Below are 20,877 nucleotides of genomic sequence, written 5' to 3' on the forward strand. Positions count from 1 at the left end.
AAGCTTAAAAGAGCGTAAAAATTATGAAAAACTGCGATTTAATACTTTCTTCCCACTACGAAAGATCTTCTTTACAGGTAAATATTTTTAGTGTAATGCTTCGTTCGAGGACAAGACACGCTTTCAGAGGAACTTAAAAATGGAGCCGGGATCGCCAGGAGTTGAAATTATCGAAGAAGAGCAAAATTTCAGCGAAGATTTCGCTGAAAATAATGAAAATGGGTAATTATTAGATGAAAGTTACTATTATTCTGCAAATTATGCATGTTTGGACCGTGTTTTCTGAGACAAGGCCTTTTTATCTATCTTGGTGTCACGAGCATGCCGCACTCCTTTCAAAAATGCAGCAAAACCATGAAAGCGGTGTCATTTTCGTTTCGTCCTTTCCTTTTTACCTTCACATTGGGCGTATCTTTAGGAGGCTAAGGGACCAGCGTGTGTTCAGTAAGAGTATTTTTTCCAGTAATGCGACGAAATTGCAGTATTTCGCTTTTTTTATAGCGTTCGAGATATTTTGTGGAAATACGGATGGTCCAAAACTGTCAGTGTCAGGCTATTGTCTGCAATGGCATGTCCATGGCCATGTGATTTTGCTACATAAACAGCCACTTTTTGCCGTTGACTTGAGGCTTCTTCGGCCCCTGTACGTAACGTTTGAAATGAGCTCGGTGTTCGAAGAATATATTTTAGCTTGAAGCATAAATTTGCTACTCTTCATAACTACTGTAGTGAAGTGGTTCTCGAAGGCGAACTAGTATGCTGTATAAAGAATTGTTTGAATCCCACGTTATTCAGTTTATCAGTCCGGGCACAAGTTGTTAGAATATAATAATTGCATTTGCATTTTACTTCTAATTAGCCTGCTTCTGTTCTTCTGGTCCCAGGCCCATCTAAAATATTTTTATCACAGAAAAAAGACAAAGTTTTTGGAGTTGTTGGAACTGTGTTAATCTAAATATTGTCCTAATCTAAATACTGTCAAGTTGGTGGAAATTGCATAGATTTTCAGGCTCCCAAGAAGCTAGCATTCAGGGCCGACTATGCTATCAGTGTTCTCCCCAGAAGTTTCTGAAACAGGATCGACTAATTTGCATAACAATAACTATGTGAATTTTATGTTAATTATGCAATTCACACATCACAGGGCATGAGATTTGAGGCGAGCGATTCGCTCTCCGCTCGCCTAGCGCTCGCGCAAATCAAAATCCACGCGAACGATTTTCCGCTCGCGTGGCAACTTGGACAGGACTGCGACATGTTCACAGAATGAATGCACTGCAAAAAAACTGGCGTCTGAGCACGTGTTCATCATCGGAATGACAGGCTACAGCCTGCAGACTTTCAGCTTCTTTTTGTAAAAATTAATTAAATTGTAGCGAACATATGAACAAGAGAAACAAAGGCCATGCGTACGTGTGCCAATACCGTGTCTTCTATTTCTAAGCTTTGCTATACATGGTCCCTACAGGGGATTAGCCGTGGCCGTGGCTAGTAAAAACTCATCAATTGTGTTGCTTTATATGCGATGTCTGTACAGAGTACGCAACCAGGACTATATTGAAAGTAAGCCTGGCATCTGTCCGGAGCGGGCGCTCCCATAGATCATTACAGGCAATTCAATCAACACGAATTTTGCGATCCTCCTCATTTGTTCGTACTTATTTTCTTGAAAAGCGTTTAGCTGACTTCATAATTAGGAAGAACCGTATTCTGGATGAATTAGGAGCACAGAGATTTCGACAAGAATTGAATATGCAGTTTGGAGAAATATTTGAAGACGTTGATGCACGATCGCCGCTCTCATATTATGCGTACTATGAAAACCTCCTCGGAAATACGGCGCGCAGTTTCTCTGCCGAAAACAGCCGATTTTGAATCCAAAACTTGCACTGATCTTCGTTTTCGAGCACACCCACCTCGCCTAGGTACACGATGTGCTCAGCCGCGCTTATAAACTTAGCCAAAGCCTAGTTTTCTCACTCTATGCGAGGGAAGCGTTCGTATCCGCGCGGCCATTGTAATCTCATTCAACCCATGAGCACTCGGGCGAAAACCAGCCTTGCAAACAAAAGAGCATCGCGATATCGAACTTCAAAAGTAGACGTTCTGAGAGGAGTGCAACAAGAGAAAATTGTGAAGTATGTAAAACTTCTGAAGCGATGAAAAGAAAAATTATTTTGTCAACAGAAATGATCATCGTAGATTGTAATTAGCTAAGAGGTGGTTATAAATAATGTTAATTACAGAGTGCTATATCGATAGTGTTACCGGTATATCATAGCACAGCAAGTTGTCTGTATTCTGTGACTTGTCCAGTGATCAGGACTGTATTGCCGATACTGGTTCTTACTATAATAATACTTACATTAAGTTCCTATAACAAACAAATATAACAAAAACAAAAAATAAGAAAAAAAAGTAAAAATAGATATTCTCAATTAGAATGCACAAGACACAATTAACGATTTCATAATTCTTTTTATTTGCTTCACTCTCCCTATGCATTTCAGGGGAGTAGTTTTATCACTCTCTCGTAACACTCCCGCAGATAATTTTAGGAGAGTGATTTTCAGCTCACCAGCACTTTTTAAATCTCATGCCCTGACATCACTCCATAGCATCGGAAAAAATCCCACAATAAAAGGATAAAGTAAAATCTTTTAAGCACTTTAAAATCTTTTAAGCACTTTAAGCACTTCATATATTACATCCATATTTTCATTCAAAGTCTTCCAGTTCTCTCTAGAATAACATTCAAAATCAGACGTTTTTATGTGTTCCTCTGTTACTACAAGTTTGTCTGTAGCCAGATTGCTAAAAGTTTACCATGGACGTCTTTTTGAAACGTCCATGGCAAAACAGTTTACACAGACAATTTCATACGGGACTGAATATTGCACTTACACAGTTACAATTCGGAGTCAGCAGAGCATGCCTGCAGAGAAATATGTTGACTTTAAAACTCGATTCATAATAAAGAGAAGCCTGAAAATGTTGATACCGTGTATTTTCAAGAAAAAGATTTGAAATCGCGTCGACGTCTACTTCGACAAACGTACGAAACTTCGACAACAGCGCGGTGTCGGCCGCCATGCATAGTATGGAGCACACTTGAACATACGCGACCATTGAACCTATTCTTTAGCGTACATACATAGCTGCTGTATTCAGATGATACGAAATGATTATTTTAGCTCATGCAGTTCCTTTTTATTTCATTTCATGATGCTTGAATATTGGAAAATGGGTCATGGGTTTTGAAACTGGATCAAGTGCAATTGTTTCTCTAACTCAATCGAATTCATGCAGGTTGCGAATGCGTGACACGAAGTGACACACATGGCTTCAATGTCATGTTGACGTACACAGATCTTGAAATGGCTAACTCGGACACGCAACGATCTGACTACGCGGCAGTACCATACATTTTTGCCTTTGATGTTTGTCTCAACCAATCGTACGATTTCAGCCACTTCTGATCGAAATCACTTTCCTGACCTTCGGATCCTTACCAGTGCGAGACATTGGTGGCAACGGCAGTTCAACCAGTTGCCTATAGTATAGATGCTTTGACTGAGTGCCCGCTGGCAAAGATGCAACACCGAGCCTTTCACTGAGTATACTCCATGTCCGTTGTATAAAATGGCCGTTGTCTGTACAATCGGAAGCGTAACACATTTCATGCTTTTTTAATTTAAGTTTCATCCGTCTTAGCCGATGTTCATTTGCACTACGGCCGGCCCATTTATTCTCCTCGGCACAGACAAGCACAACACTAGGTGCTTTGCACCCAATAACCCTGCCTCATTGTGTGTAAAACACCTAAAGCATCGACATGAAAGGAGAACAGTCTAACCATTTCACACATTTTGGCGATGGAATAAACCTTTTAATCATCTGGCACGTCGTATTATCGCCACATTAGAGCCGTTTCACACTTGATACGCTCGCTGAAATAAAAGTGACAAAATTGCCGCCGAGAAACAAAGACTTCAAGTTCAGCCACATTTAAAAAGAGTATCAGCGGACATGAAAGAGGATCGGCATGAAAAATAAAGGATCGGGAGAAAAAAATAAAGGATCGGCGCCGATCCTGTTAAACGGCCTGGGGAGAACTCTGGCTATGTAGTCAGTAAAATTCATTATTGCCACATGTAAGAGCCAAAATTAATGCAAGATGCAAAAATGGAATTTATTTATTAGGCAAATTATGTTAATGAGCATTGTTTTGTATTATAGTTTTATTGTCAATGTGGAGTATTCTTCTACCTTGTATTTTGCACTCTGTAAACAGCAAAGCAAGGCATGTTTAGGTGTTTTTAGTGTTCTTGAGTGACAAAACTTAGCACAAGGACATTTTTAGACTCCCACACAGGCTGTGGCTCAATAGACACTCTCTCTAATGTGTTGCGTACACTGATGCAACCACAAAAGTCTTGCCAGGCCCAAACCAAACATGTAGAAAACCACATTGCTTGACTGGGCTGCACCTGCTCAACGTCAGGACAGAAGAAGGCTTAATGCATACAGTCCAGTTACTACATTGCATTCTCCTGTATGAGAGATGCAAAGTTGATGAAGAAAGCTATCGGCACAATGCTGCCTTTTATGGACTTGGCAGAATAGTTGGTGATTGTTGTGGCATGAAATAGGGTTATCAGTTGTGCTGTCCTTTCTTATACATAAGCTTGAAAATATGACATTCACAGTTTGAGCTAGTGGAGTAAGAATTTTTACCATTTTAGCTATTTTCAAATAATTGTAACAGAACCATAACAAAATGACAACTATATCCCTTTTCCTGCCAAGTCGGTGAAAATCCGCTTGAAATTCGGTGTAGCCAGAATCTAAGCACTGGTGACCGTTATTCTCTCCAACCCGGTGGAAATCGGACCCTTTTTGGGTACCCCCTTTCCAGGGTTAGCGGTAGGATTTCAAGTTAGTAGCCACACTTACTCAGTGTGGCTAATTTGGTCCTAATTTTATTAGCCACACACAACTTTCATTAGCCACACATACTAAATACTGGTAGAAACATGCTTCAGTCTTCAAGTTTTTGATGTGATACATTCATAAATGCATACACATATACATATATATATATATATTATATATATATATATATATATATATATATATATATATATATATATATATATATATATGAGTCATGAGACTATACATTTCTTTTTTCACTGCAAAGGCTACACAGACAGTAGACATGATCTTTAAGTAAACTAAACATTTGTAAAAACACATTCAGAGACACACAAGACCTTATAAACATTTTTCAAGAACAGTCAAATCATCATTATGTGATTTGGGAAAATTGTTTTAACTCAGACCAAAATAAAAATGAGTAAAATATTGATGAACATGTTACATCCTCATCTATATATACTCTTTGTTGTTGATTTTGCAAAACCTGTATTGCACTTTATGATCAAGATCCCCAATTGGGATAGGATTTCAATAAAGGCTTACTTCACTTTACTTTACATGCCTACACTAGTTAAACCCGATACAGAAAGGTGATGAGCGTATAATAGATCATTACAGTTAGTAAAGTTACTTTTCCGATCAGAAATACTATTAAAAAGGTGTTGCAACAATGAGACATTAAAGTTCCCGCGACAGCATCCTTACGAAAATGGCACGTTTTGCCAGTACCTTTATGAATCTGTGTCCCTCCGTACCCCGTTACCTAAATAGAATAGTCCCACTCCGGACATCCGCCATTGTTATTCTCACTCAAGGCCACGATGCGACTTTGGTTTTCCTTCCCTAAATATGCAATTTCATTTGTTTGACGCTATTATCCTTTCATCAGTGAAGAGGTTTTACCGGTGACTATTACGACTTACAATGCTATGTCGTTGTTTTCACAAGATGTAGACCGTTTGATATTGCAATGTGGACTTGCTTGTAGTCAATGCACATGCCATGCCAGTCAGTTTACGGTTCACACTACGCTGTTGATTGACAGCATACGACGTCTTTGTTTCATGTTTACTTTTTTCAAGTTATGATTAATGTGGAAATTTCACAAAAATGTCGCTGATCCAGGGATTGTGTAATCAGTTTGATTTGATACTCCGATATGAAATACTGTGTCAATAAAGCTCGGAATCGTCGCTGAGTTTTGCTGCTTTTGGCTATGGTTGTCTATCGTGTATCAACGTGATCGGAATGCCAGTTCATGGAGATCAAGATCGCGAGAATGTAATTGTAACTGTTTTCTGTATTTTGTCTTCCTTTACAGTTTCAAGTAAGTGCTTTAAATAAAGAGTTTTTTATGTTTTCTTTAGCATATCAGTGGAAAAGCATTAAGATTTGGACTGTTTAATAGTTTTATCAATTTCGACTATAGAAATCAGCTGTCGCCACACTTTTGAGATCGTGGCGATTGCCGATGGGTTTTTGTTCGCCACAAACAAGTTTTAGTCGCATTTTGCGACTGTGGCGACCTCTACCGCGAACCCTGCCTTTCCTGCCAAGTCGACGGCACTACGTTTTGCTATCCCCTGTGCGTTTAGGGGTCATCCGAGGAGAGGTTTTCTGACAAGGAACGCCTTTCCCCTCGAAATGGGTTCGCAGGGAGTCGATAGACAGGGAAAGGTGCAGAAACCTGTCCGCCAGTCCCCACACCCGAGGGGGGCTGTTTTTTTTTACCGCTTTTTAGCGGACTTGGCAGGATAGCATGGTGACGTTTTCTGGCGGAGTTGGACGTACTTGGCTGCCTGGCACTATAGAGATTGCTGCCGAACTTGACCAACTCGGCAATGCTAATCTAGAAGGCTACCTCTTGTAAACGACTTGGCAGATATGCCGATGGTGCGAGACGAAAGTCACTTATTCAGTTGTGCGTGACTGAAAATGAGAACGTATTTTTGACGGGACGGCTCGACTTGTTCCTCCGATGGAACGGATGTGAACGACTCGGAAATACCATTACAAACTGGTGTCCGACGTACTAAGCTGGGCTTCAGCTCTGCAAGTTCAAGCCAGGCAACGTCCTTCACCGCCTTGGCCGTGCCATTCAATGGACGTAGCTTGGATTTTTTATTTATTCCATCGTCCGAAGTATTGGCTCTGGTTTGCAGGCAAACGTATCCTCTTGCCGACGCATTGGTAACTACGTACGCTGTTTGCGTACAGAGAATTCATAAGGTCAATAAGGTCAATGTGTAGTCTGCTACGGGGATACCGCCTGCATTTAGCAGGGACTGCTTTTGTTATGCAAACCAGCTAGCAGTACAATATGGCTGCCAGGCATGTGGACACGTCGATGGCTAGAACAATGGAAGCATATTGCGTTGCACCCGTGCATCGCAAAAGTGAACTGAAGACTTGGGTGTAGTGACTGGTTATCACTGGTTAGCTGCAGCCCAAGCCATGTCGGTACAAACCCGTACCTGACTGAGGACCACTCGATTAAGTCAGTAATGAACGGTAACACTCGTAAACCAACTCCCAACTGAGCTGGCTAAACTACGTGGAGCTGTGCTTCAATGGCTCAGCCATGTCGTTAATACAACGGCAAAAACGTAGTTTTTGTGCTACACTGCCAAGTCGTTGAAGGTACGTATTCAATTGACCCTACCCTGGGGAAACAGGACAGGTTTGCCGGTGCTGCTGCACCCCTAGCACGACCCTCAGGGTCTCTGACTAACAGACGAGTGAGGTGATGTTTGTGCCTAGCGGACGTGCGTAATACTGAAGGAGTTTATTTCCGAAAAAATAAACATGAAACGGCAATAAAATGACGCACTCCCAGGGGCAAACAAAGCCGGTGACCTCAATTTTTTTCTGCAGTAACCCTTGAGCTCCTTCCCCTGTCTACGGGCATGTAGAAATTATCGAAGTCTAACACGTATAAGTACGGCTAAAACAACCCTGAAAATGGGCGATTTCTGCCAAAATGCCTGGCAGGATAACATGCAGGAGAGCCAATCTTTTACAGGCACATATTATGGGGCGGTTTTCTACTGACTTGGCAAAATAACGGACAAGGGCGCTCGGCAGGAAAAGGGTTAAACACAACTATAAATGTATTCCATATCCTTATGTTAGCACAGGATATCGGACTGTTCATTATGTTCCAGAACTCTGAATACTCGGTGCACCTTTTTTGTTTGTATTCACTCTTGACCTTTTTAATATGGTTATGTTGCCTAGTTTCACCATAGTCTCACATAAACTGCATCAGTATGATATGTTCTTGTTTCCTATCTTGAAAATCCCTTTTTATGTTGCATTTTAAATTTCTCTACTGTATATGAGTTTGCTGCCACAGTGTTCATATGTATTTTTTTTTGCTTAAAATTCAACCTATCTACACAGAGAAAAAGAGAGATCCAGGTCACCGATACAGAGATCAAGGTCAAGGTCTGATGATAGAAGGCATGACAACAGAGACAAGGACCGTGACAGGAGAAGAACTGGTGGTGGAACTCCACGAGGAAGAAATGATCGAGACCGAAGGGACAGGGACAGAGATCGTGATAGACGAGGAGGAGGAGGAGGAAGAGGAAGTGGCACAAATCGTGTGTTCATCAGCAATGTGCCATATGAAATGAAATGGCAAGAGATAAAAGACATATTCAGGGACAAAGGTAGGTACTGCTGGCTGATAATAACCAATATTAGAAGAAATGTGTGCTTATAAACACAACCCCTGTAAAGTTGGATAACGGTATACATAGACAGAACTTGTGGTTTGATTCACAAAGTTATTTCTAGATTTTCATCACACAACATGCAGTGGGAACATTCAGCAAGGTTGTGTAGAAATGCTTGCAGAATAACTAAAACCGCGTTACAGTCTTTATTGTACACATTGATTCACTCTTTTTTATTCCAGTGGGTGAAGTAACATATGTTGAATTGTTCATGGGTATGGATGGAAAATCAAAGGTAACTATGATTTTTAATGCAAACATAAGGAAAAGAGCTTTCAGTTTTTAACTTCAATTAGCAATTTACCATGCACATGTTGTTCCAAGTGGCCCATACATAGTTTGAAATTATTTTGCAATGAGTATTGATCAACATCCTTACCATTGCTATTTTATTTTATTCAGTAAATGAAAACGAATCATTGAATGCTTATTTTTTCAAATCGTGAAAATGATATCTACTATAGCGTTCAGTGTATAACTTGAAACTGCTAGCTTTTAAATCCAAACCATTCTCTTGCTTTTCTTGTTTCCATTATGATGATGCTGACCTTGCTGTTTCCAGGGTTGTGGGTAAGTAGATAGTTCTTTAACCGCTTGGCAATATTTATAAGCTCTTGGCAAATCCTTGAAGGGACTCAGTGTGTGTTTTGTCTGCAGTTTTTGATGTGTGGTCGAATTTGCAGTTTGTTTTAATGCAAGCTCAAAGGTATGGTCGAAATTAGTTTAGCAGAAAAGTACCTCTCGTAAGAATTTTTCATGCCAGGTGGATAATATTTTGTGACGTTTGCCACCATTACTGCTGATTTTGTTTATAACTGATCATGAATGTGTAGTTGTCATGCAAATTTCAACATTTTGTATTGTTTACAGTGTGGTTGACTTTAAAGACAAGGAAACAATGGATAAAGCCATCAACAAAATGAATAAAACTGACGTTCAAGGAAGAGCTCTCATCGTAAAAGAGGTATGCTTCAATATTTTGATGGTTTTTAACAGCACGATGGGACTGATGTTTCGCACAAACAAGGAGGTATTAAATTCTTGTCTGTTTACATTTGCTTTTATTGTTCTTGTCTAGGACACCGATGGCAGACATACTAGCAAATTTATGAGGCAACAAGAACGTGAAAGAGGCCCAATGGGTCCCCAAGGTCCTGGTCCTATGCCAGCACCGCCAGGAAGAATGGGAGGTGGAATGGGAATGGGTATCGATAACATGGGTGGAATGGGAGGTGGTATGGGAGGAGGTAATTTTGGTGGTGGGGGAATGATGGGAGGAGGACGTGGGGGTGGGGGAGGAGGTGGAGGTGGTGGTGGTGCCAATGACAGTATGTGGTTGAACCAGCAAATCCTCCAACAGCTTGGACTTGGAAGACATGAAGTGAGCAACACCATATTTGTTTCAAATGTGAGTCTACTCTTTCATTACTTAAAAGATGTTATTTGTGATGAAGGCATCTCTATACAGAATACTTATGCAGCATAAACAGAAACTAGCTTCTCCAATTGTTATAGCCTACATTGTGCTGAGAAAAATATACAAATTTCAATAGACATCAATGATGTTGAATCGTTAAGTACAATACAGTTGCAAAACTTGCACAAGCGCATCACGTGTGATGTAGGCATTGATAAAGAATTTAAGATGTGAGTGAATTGATTGTAACTTCCCATGTGTTCATTGTTAGTTTGGAGCCAACAAAATTGACTGGCTGTTCACTCATTTTATACCAGCTGTTTGCAAAGAAAAAAATATTGTCTTGTCTGAGAAAGTTGATATATCTTTGTGAATTCCCACTTTTTCTAGTTTCCAATTATCACACTGTACTAGTCTTCAGTAAACTCTTAAGCACCCCAGGTACATTTTTAGGAAAAAACATGAGTGCTGTTATATAACAGAGATTGTGGTATTTTTACACACCTCACTGCTCAGCTGGACTACAAAGTAACCTGGCAGAAGTTGAAGGATATCTTCCGTATGGCTGGCAATGTGACGAGAGCAGACATTAAGACAGACAGAGATGGCAAAAGTAGAGGCATGGCTACCATATCTTTTGAGACCCCGATGGAAGCAGTTCAAGCCCTGTGTATCCTTTCTCATAACATTTGTTCAAATGATTTATGACCTGAAGTGAAACGCTATAGAATTTATCATGACTAATGGTTAATGCTTAAAAGAAGTGCTGTGTGAACGGTCAGTGTAAAGGTCATTTTCAGTGTTTGTGCGAGCATCAGTAGTTTATGGTGATGTTCCATGACTTGCTTCCAACATCAAAAATTGTACCAAGACATTTAAAATTGCCAGGACAGAGCATGATTGAAAGTGTTTTAAACTAGCGCTTCTGTGAAGAGAAGCCATAAGTAATGTTTCTCAGTTGTTTTGGTGGTCTTCCTTAATTCCAATATACAGCAATGTTCAATGGCCAGAATCTTTATGAAAGGCCAATGAGGCTGAGAATGGTGAGTCTCTTTACTGCCCATAAATTGATCCTTTTGCAGTGTGATGATGTAATAATAGAATCAAGAAATAAACATATTGTTTACGTGGAAGATAAGCCTATAAAATTCTATAAATTTCTATGTTAATATTTCTTCAGAATTTTTTGTTTTATTTTCAAGGATATATCTACAATAATTGCGATGAAGATATAGCCAGTCAAAATGCATGCGAGAAGCAATAATGAGTGTACAATGTGACACACATCTTTGATGTGTCTGTATACTCTCCTGTAACATATGCAAAAGATGTCCTTTATGGCAGCATCAAATTTCTAACTTGCGGTACAAGTGATTCAAAATTTAAAAAAATTGATTGGACTGATGTCAGTGTTGACTAATAACAACATATAGGGTCAAGGTAAACAGTAAGGGAGGGACTTTGGTGTCTTGTGTCACCCATAGCAAAATTCCCTTCTTGAAAACTGGCATGGTTGCATAAAAACTGTAAACAAGGCATTGGTGTACGAGTACCATAAAAAAGATTTCTACTAATTGTCTTAAGGTAATCTACATATGCATTAAGTGGACTGTTTTCTTCCTTCCCACCAGGCCATGCCGGTGATTGCAGCAACAATTCATTTAAAATTTCAACTTCAGGCACTTTAAATAAAATTCTTTGTTTGCCATCCACGTGCTGGTAGGTTTTTAGAGAAAATTAAGAAAAAAGAAACACAATGTTAACACTATTACAAATGAAAATATTATTTTTCCAAAAGAAACCAAGTAAAAAATCAGTCTATGATAATACATTTGTGTGTTTTGTCTGTGTTTGTTTTGTTTTTCCTGGCTGGCTGGCTGTTAGGTTTTTCAAAAATCCAAGGATGGCAAACAGAGAATTTTCTTTAAACAGCCTAAGTTTGTTCCAAGTAACATTTATGCTTTATTGTTGTAGGATAAGTTGAAAGAAGCAGACAGGGATTTAGACCTTGGTCCACCATTACCAGGTAAGTTGTCAGTACCATATTGTATCACATCCTCATCATTTTCTTGCCGGGTTATCAAATTTTGACCTCTGGAAGTCTCAAGGGGAAGTATACATATGTTCAGTGACGTACTCGGTCCAGAATTATAATGAAATACTGCATATGATAATTCAGTACTTTGCTCTAAGCAACAGTTTCTGTACACGTTAAAGTGATTTTGGTCCTTGACATCCATTGGTCATTTGTGATGATACAGTGTTTCTGACATTTTTGTCTTATTTTTCCCTATGATAGCTGGTTTGAGTGGAATTGGACCGACTCTGACAGAGCTTGCCACAACCTCTGGAGGTGTCAGCAACCAAGGAATGATGGGAATGGGCAGTTCCGGAGTAGGCATGGGAGGGGGCGGTGGTGGCAGTGGTATGGGCATGGGTGGAGGTATGGGAGGAGGAATGGGAGGAGGTAAGATTTTATCCTATTTTCATCTAGTTTTCTGTTGGTAGCAATAGTATGTAGTATGAAATCATCCATCATATTGAAATTGGCTGAAAGGAATATCAGAGAGAATGTTTTTCGCTGAGAACTCACCTTGCTTCTGCTCTTGCCGACTTTATCTTACAAGTCACATGCAACGTCAATAAGAGTGAATGCTTTCACCCCACATCTGCTAAGAGCTTTACATTCATATTTTGATATATACATGTCAAAGAAGTTTTAGAGAAGATTTTTGCTTTTTAATCACTGTCCACTGATCCCATTTCTGTTAGTCCTTTTTCTCCCAGGAGGGTACAGTTGACAATCACCAAACTGAATTTTGTTGAAGGTGTGCTCGATTTTCAATGAACTTGTAAATCAAAGTATCTACTACAGCCATAAGTTCTATTGACTTGATATATCTGTAAAAGGCCCGTCATTAGTCTTGAGTATGGATGTTTATGTTCATGATTTGAACTCTAAATTTTCTCCTGTGGTACCAGAAATGTCATGAGCACAATATAATAGAAGGAAAGGACTATATGCACAAAAAGGGAAAAACTGGCTCAATAATTGGTTTTCTCTTTACAGGTGGTATGGGTGGGATGGGAGGAATGGGGGGCAGTATGGGAGGAATGGGCGGAGGAATGGGATCTGGGATGGGCAGTGGCCTTGGATCCGGAATGGGATCCGGAATGGGATCTGGAATGGGATCCGGAATGGGATCTGGAATGGGTAGCAGTGGACTTAGCGGGATGGGAGGCAAGTACAAACATATCTAGCATGTGTATGTGTTAACACATTGTTGATCAGTCTATCTCCCTGTCCTCTTTGTACTTGCTCGTTTGTCTTATTCAATTAATCTTCTCTTAGATCGTTCAACTTAGACATGAAAATTGTTATTTTTGCATACATGAAATTGCACTAGCATACAAATAGTTGGCTATGCTGACAGCATGTCAAAAACGCTAATCATAATGAATTACAGTTTGAAACCAAAAGCAAATAATGATATATGAAATGTAGATCAGTTTGTTCAAGGGCAATATAAGCAACAGCAATAATGTTTTCAAGTCAAAGTGTAGTTGGGCATGATATTTACTTCTATTCTTCTAAGAATATCATGAGAGTTGATACTACAACTGTAAAAATGTGTTATGAGTGTGAAACTGTCTCAACTGTCACTTTAGCCTTTTTGGTTTTCTCAAGGACATGTAATAGTGTTTCCAGTGTCCTGCAGTATAGTATAGTTGTCTTAGATGCATGTTTTATATTCACCATCTGTCGGACTACTACTTGGCACAGTGACCTAAGCAATGGAAAAAGTGTGGTAGTTCCACTTAAATTTTATTTTACACCTGTAGCAATTTCTTACTTGACACTTATTTTCCATTACTGTACTGAATGAAATAGGATCTGTCCAAACATTAGTGAATTTATAGCAGTATGTTTTACTGAAAATTACCTAGAACATCCTAATATATTAGATTCAGTCATCTTAAATCATTTCACGTCTGTTGAATCTTTGCTGAGGAATTACCTCTGTCGAACAAATTCATTTAGAATGCAGGAGTGGAGTCCAAAACTTGCTGAATTTTAGCCAACCTACAGTAATAAGATATCTTTTTTCATCATCTGCCTCTCACAAAGTACAATTCAAAAAACCTACCAGATGGATTGTATGGTATTATACATCTACCATCGAGAACAATAGAATTTTGCGTGCCCTAAAAAAGCCGCACGAAACGCCCGTTCCATAACTTGTATGGTTTCAAGGCGCCCCATCACCTACGGCTGTATCTGCGCGTTCACTGTTGAACGGTTTTAAGGGACCCATTGGACTAGTGCCAGAACATGTCTCGCGCGCTCTGTACGTAGTAGTGTAGTGCACACAAACTATCCAGAACTTGCAGAAGCGCGTCCGAGATAGCGTTCCACACTTGCGCTATAAATCGGAAGAAAAATTGTTGACATTGCACGGAAACGGTCATTACTCTGACAATTTGATGCCCCAGTCACGAATGAAAGATGTATAATAATAAGGTTATTACGAAAATACTGCAAGGGATGCACTCGGACATTGGCGCCGCGCATCGCCCTCCGCTTCGCGTCGGGCGATACGCTGCGCCAATGTCCTCGTGCATCCTTTGCAGTATTTTCGTAATAACCTCATATTACAGAGGCTGTCAGGGATGTCAAAGGGTGTTATGTTGATAATTTCCCTCTAAGAGGGCAGATTTCTCTTTGAGTAGAATATTAATAATTGCAAATATTGTACACATTGCTTTTTATATTGTTTTAGAGTCTTTGAAAACACGTCTTCAACATCTTCTGACATCAAAAATATCTTACAGATACTTCAATCAATGGAATCTGTCTGATAATCAGGACTTTTTGTGTGTTTGTTTGTTATCTGTTTTCAATTACAGGAATGAGTGGGATGAGTGACCTTGGCGGTTCATTTGGAGGAAGTGGAGGAGGAATGGGATTTGGAGAGATGTCCGGATCTGGTATGGGAGGAGGCATGGGTAACTTTGGAGCCGGTGGAGGGGGCGGCGGGGGTGGTGGTAGTGGCTTTGGATCAGGTATGGGTGGTGGTTTTGGCACTGGAGGTGGTTCAGGCGGCATGGGTTTAGGTGGACTTGGATCCAATTTCGGCAACACTGGTGGATATAGCTCCATGGATAGTGGCAGAGAACGTATGATGTCAGGCGGAGGAAGGCAGGGAGGGTGTCAAATATTTGTGAGAAACGTAAGTATAAACAGCTGATCTGTGTGACTTTGAAATCCGCATGTTTTGCCAAATAGGATATAAAACCTATGGCGGCTTTACATAGCTTTAATGTGTTTAGCGACTTATCGGACACGCAAACTTGACTAATCTACCCAGCAAACTTCGCTGATGATATTGAGACTTTGATCAGTAATTACCAAAGCACTTTGGTAATTCACCTCAAACTTGATACTTGATCTGGCTGCAGTAACTCCATGGGTGGCAAAGTGTAAACACAGACGCCGACATCTCAGTGCATACAGTGATAGCATAAACCAATTTGAGACATGAGTTTGCACTCAAAGTTTCAACAGTGTACCCATACAAAAAATTGCTGAACAAAGTGATGAAAATGGCACAGGACAAATACAACTTGCATGTGCAGTAAACCTGCCCACTGCACCAAAAAGATTTCTGTAACTTCAATGGACATCATGCCTGATTGAACAGTCCTACTTAAATACTTTTTCCGCTCAATTCGTGCTGATTTAGGCACAATTATTGAACACCACTCAAACTTTCAATCTCTTTCTTAAATCGACTTACACCTGAAGAAATTGTAAAGGAAGCTAGAATACAGAAAGATTTTCAATCTCTCATCTTCATGAACGACATTCTTCGATCACATTTATGCTGATAGACAACCATTGCCAAAAGGCAGCAAAACTCAGCAACGATTCCGAGCTAAACTGACACAGTATTTCATATCCCTGCATCAAATGAAATTGAAAACACAATCCCATCAGTGACATTTGGTAAAATTTTCACATGAATCATATCTTGAAATAAAAAAAAGTGAAACAAAGACGTCTTGTACTTTGCCGATCAACAGCACAGTGTGAACTGTGAAGTGGCATCTGCATTGCCTGCACGTAAAAGCAACTCAGCGTACCTCAGTATCAAATTGTCTGCATCTTATGAAAACAACAACTGGCAGTGAAAGTTGTAATAGTCACCGGTAAAAACTCTTCACAGATGAAAGGATAATTGCTTCAAATGAATGAAACTGCAGGTTTTAGAGGAGGAAAACCAATGGCGGATGCGTGGAGTGGGAATATTCTAGTGACGGAGACGGAGGGTCATAGGATTAAAATAAACTGGATAAGGCCAGGAAGAAAAAATAAATTGTTCATCGGAATCGCCGCTTCTACTTTGGCATATTTGGAAATTTTTTTTTTTTTGGATCCCGGCAAATTCTTACTTCCGCATTACAAATATTTTTAGTACTGCCGCTGGTGGCGCCCTACACTGTGTCGGGTTTTCGCGGGCACGGGATTTTGAATGAGACTTCATACGTGCTCGGACTTAGTTGACCGCCAACACGTTGTTGTGACGTCTGAATTTGGCGAATCACGACGCAAAGTGGGTCGATTTGGCCAGAAATTTGCTCGTTTTGTAAAGGTTAGTACATGTCACATCAAGAGTATTAATTTGATCGCCAACATTCGACGTGATGGCCAACAGTTAGTTCCAGAGACGCTATTCAGTGTTTGTCCTGACATTACGTTCGGCGATTTGTTCAACAAGATCGTGACAGCAGATATAGATGGACGGTGCATCTGATTGAATGAAAATTGCATCGAAAGTATAAAAATTTACGGCAATGACAAACACATGGTTGCGTCGATGTTAAAGTACGATCTGAATGATGACTATATAACTTCATTCCGATCACAGTACAGTGTTGTTAGACCATTGTGTAAAATGTGTATATATAGTAGGTAAACACTTGAAATCTACACAGAGGTTTTTGACCAAAAATTCTTCTTGGTTGTGAAAGTATGACCCTAATGTAGACAAAAGAGGCCAAACATGGGGCCAAAGTAAAATGAAAAAAACTCAGATGCTAGGTCCTACCAGGACAATATTAAAGGACAATACTGAATTGTTGAATTTCAGTGATTTGCTGTACATTTCAGTTTTATTCTGAGAGAATTTTGAAATGCTCAGAATATGTTGTGCAAACACTAACTGTGAATGTAATGGCCTATATTATTGTTGGGAAATATAGTATTGAATTCAGTTACCAGTATCAGTGTTTCTTGTCTGAGATATTTCTGGTAAAAAGGGAAACAATTATCTTGCCTTGTCTGCATGTGTGCAAAAATGCCAGAGAACCGCGTTTACCTTCGGCCTAAAAAAAAAAAAAAAAAAAAAAATTTCGCTCGCCGCTCCTGGGACTTGGTCCAAAAAATCCGATGAACAAGATTTTTTTTTTCTCTGGCCTAATGTAGGATTTTCCTCACAATGCTGTGACAGGAATTCCAATGTCCCCTTGTTTTAACGTTTGTAATAGTTTTTCTGCTCCGAAAAGTAATTTAACAAACTCTGACGACCCACTATACTCCGAACCTCTCCATAGTTGAATTTTACATGTAACACGGACGAACAGCACACATGTACATATGTTGGTTTTTAATACTGAGGAATGCTGTTCAGTGGAATGCCAACCCCTGGTCATAAATTAGTTTATGGCACTAGTATGATACTTATCAGTGACTTTGTATACACATTGTTTACCCCATGGAGCACTCATGCAGCCAGATCGAGTATCAAGTTTGAGGTGAATTACCAAAGTGCTTTGGTAATTACCGATCAAAGTCTCAATATCATCAGCGAAGTTGCTGGGTAATTAGCAAGTTTGGTGTCCGGATAAGTCGTAAAACCACAGTAATCTGCTCCAAAAAGAGACAGTTCACAATTTATAAACACTCAGCACTGTGTTCAGACATTGACCAGTTTGAGATGTATTATCTTGGGGACTGAAATTTGCAGGTTAAACCTCTTTCTACCAGGGTCCATAGACAAACCATAGAAATAAATACCATTTGAGAGAAAGAGTATGAAGAAGTTTGTATTTCCATGTGTACAGGATATGCCTTTGTATAAATTCAGTGCATTAATTCGTCATGTTAATGGTTGTTCGTTGTTAATACTCCTGCAGCTTCCATATGCATACACATGGCAAATGCTCAAAGACAAGTTCCGAGAGTTTGGTGAGTGTTCTTCTAAGGTTTAGTTTGAAGGTAGTAGTAGCATACATTCTTACAACTCGATGCATTCAACTTGTATAAGTTATGAGCCTCCAAGTTCTGCCAGCCATGAGCACGAGCCTACTAAACGATGGCCATTGTTGAAGATTTAAAGATATCGTATGTTTGATTAAGAGTCTGCGCAAGACTTGCAGAAATGTGCAAGTCATTGTCAGGTGTATTAATCGGTGATGGGATTCGAGGGTCAAAGAGTCTTGAAATGTTCCGTGTTCTTTCCTCCAGGTCGAGTCATGTATGCAGAAATTAAGATGGAAAGTGGAAAGTCCAAGGGATGTGGCACCGTGAGGTTTGAGTCTCCAGAGGGTGCTATGAGAGCAATCAGTATCCTTTCATAAGTGTATCACAGCGGCAAGGAGGGCGGAATGTAATTCAACATTATGTGAAGTGTCAGTTTGATTTTAAACTTATGAAGAATATTCTGAAGCTGTTATTTCAATGGATTACAAGTTCTGTGATGTTGTTTACAATGTGTTACATTACAGTGCAGGATCATTCTTATTTTGTATGCCTATGTGTAAAGTCAGATTTTGATGAGACAATTTCGCATTTTCAAAAGCATACCAGTTGTAGAAACTGCATCCAATTAATATATTCCTTTATCCTTGTAATTGTTGTTTCAGAATCCAAAAGATATCTTTCAGCTTGATATGTAATCGTCATTGATGTGATCTTTCTTGATCTAGTAAAACAAATTGCACATGAAGAACATTGTGCCTATTGACCTGAATGGATTGTCACTTTTCCGACTCAAACGTGTTTGGCTCTGCGTTCTTACCCATGAAATTTTATCTGTAACTATTGCAACATTACCCCTTGTGTCTTAATGACCTTAGTCACCACTTCTCAATGTGAATTAATTGTTACAGCTCTCATTTTCAGTTTTTTCCTTAACATTTTTTTCTTCAGACATGATGAATGGAGCCAGGGTTGATGGACGTGAGATAGATGTCCGCATTGACAAAAGTTAGAGTTGTGTAGATATTGTCCAGAGAAATTATGACACCCATTTTACCCCTTTTTATTTTTTTGACAGAAAAGACCGAATATGGAAGGTCCACCCTGGTATTTTAACAAAGCTTGTGAACATTGAATATTCTCTTGTTTGTCATTCAAAGAAAAAGTTCGGTGGTGGTTTTTTGTACATCACTGTTGATAATGTTGGCTTGACCTTCTGATTCTGCTAAAATCATGGCTGTAGTTCACGAGCAGATGGCTTGTGCTTAATATGTAGTGTTCAATTGTTCCAGATTTTAAAATATTGATATTTTCATCTCTTTTTTTTTTGTCCGTTAAGAGGTTAGTGTTTTTCCAGCAATTTGATGAAGTTTTGCTCAAGGTTTGGTAAAATAATGTAAAAAACATGATACTTGAAGAAATGGTTGGGCTTTTACGAAGCAGTACTTTAGGTGTTTTATCAGCAGGAAATTATATAAAGAACTTTTGTATTGCATCATTAACTGATGGGGGAAATCCAGTGATATGTATGCCTGGTCTCAGCTGTAGCGCTTTCACAATGATGGGAATAGTTGCTCACCTGTGACTGGTTAGACGGCGTAGAATACTTTTTATCGTTTCTATGTTTCCATTGTATTGGGATCAAGTTATGAATATACCGTAAAATTTCAAGAGCGAACTGCATCTATTTTTGGTGTTTTGAAGACCAGTGTTGTTGATAGTATATATGTTGATGCTTGTATTTTGTAAGCCATGTTAAGTATTTGTTTGTATTGAGTAAGCAAGAGACTTCATACCTTCTTGATTTATCACCTCAAGTTCTGCAACAAGGCATCATCCTGTAATAGTTGTTAATCTAGCAAAATATGTGTTGACTTTTCCTGATCATGGAATTCATACTGGCCCATGTTGCTGGAACTGATGAGCAAAATTATGTTGTTTTCTTCCACATCAGATATAGCATAATTGGCAAATATTATCTCTTGTTGTGGTATTGTGATTTTAGCCGATGTTCTGCACCAATAAAGTTATCATGGAATTTTTGTCCCAAAGAAGAGCTTCCGATCCTGTCTTTGACTTGGTTTGCGAAAGTGGATGTCTCAGTCCAATGTCTTAGCTGTCTAAGGTGAAACAGTGCCAGAGTGCAACAACAATATTAAGAAAATACCATCTTGTTTACTCGGTTGTCAACCTTCACAATAATTTTAATGCCAAGTTGGTTCAATTTCAACTTAAAGCACAGTGTATTTGTCCGTGCAATATGTTTTGTTTTTAATTAGCGTTGCTTCACATTTATTTCTGCAAACAAATTTCTGTCCATGAAGTATGCGGCAAGGTCTTCAGGCAATCGGAAATGAACACTCGTCGCAATCTGTCACTTGTGTTTCTCTGTCGGATGGTAATGTGTGGTTGTGAAATACCTTGTGTGTTTCTCTTTAGATGTGTGTAAATATTGAGGTGTTTCTCTTTTAGATGTGTGTAAATATTGGGTAGTGTGTATCAGCTGTATTACAGGTTGT

At 39.4% G+C, this 20,877-nt stretch overlaps 1 protein-coding gene across 1 annotated transcript; it reads left to right on the forward strand.

Annotated features, from left to right (window-relative positions):
• Nucleotides 1–66: 66 nt before the first annotated feature.
• Nucleotides 67–20,406, forward strand: LOC139122024 (myelin expression factor 2-like). The gene is made up of 15 exons (XM_070687388.1): nt 67–222; nt 8,344–8,615; nt 8,864–8,916; nt 9,244–9,251; nt 9,552–9,645; nt 9,760–10,089; nt 10,615–10,768; nt 11,092–11,141; nt 12,073–12,124; nt 12,398–12,565; nt 13,169–13,339; nt 15,007–15,329; nt 18,295–18,346; nt 18,626–18,724; nt 19,310–20,406. The coding sequence occupies exons 1-15, from the start codon at nt 140–142 to the stop codon at nt 19,369–19,371; spliced, it is 1,971 nt and encodes a 656-aa protein (XP_070543489.1). The 5' UTR covers nt 67–139; the 3' UTR covers nt 19,372–20,406.
• The last annotated feature ends 471 nt before the right edge of the window (nt 20,407–20,877 follow it).

This window comes from Ptychodera flava, chromosome 21 (assembly GCF_041260155.1).
Source record: "Ptychodera flava strain L36383 chromosome 21, AS_Pfla_20210202, whole genome shotgun sequence".
NCBI classification, from domain to species: domain Eukaryota; kingdom Metazoa; phylum Hemichordata; class Enteropneusta; family Ptychoderidae; genus Ptychodera; species Ptychodera flava.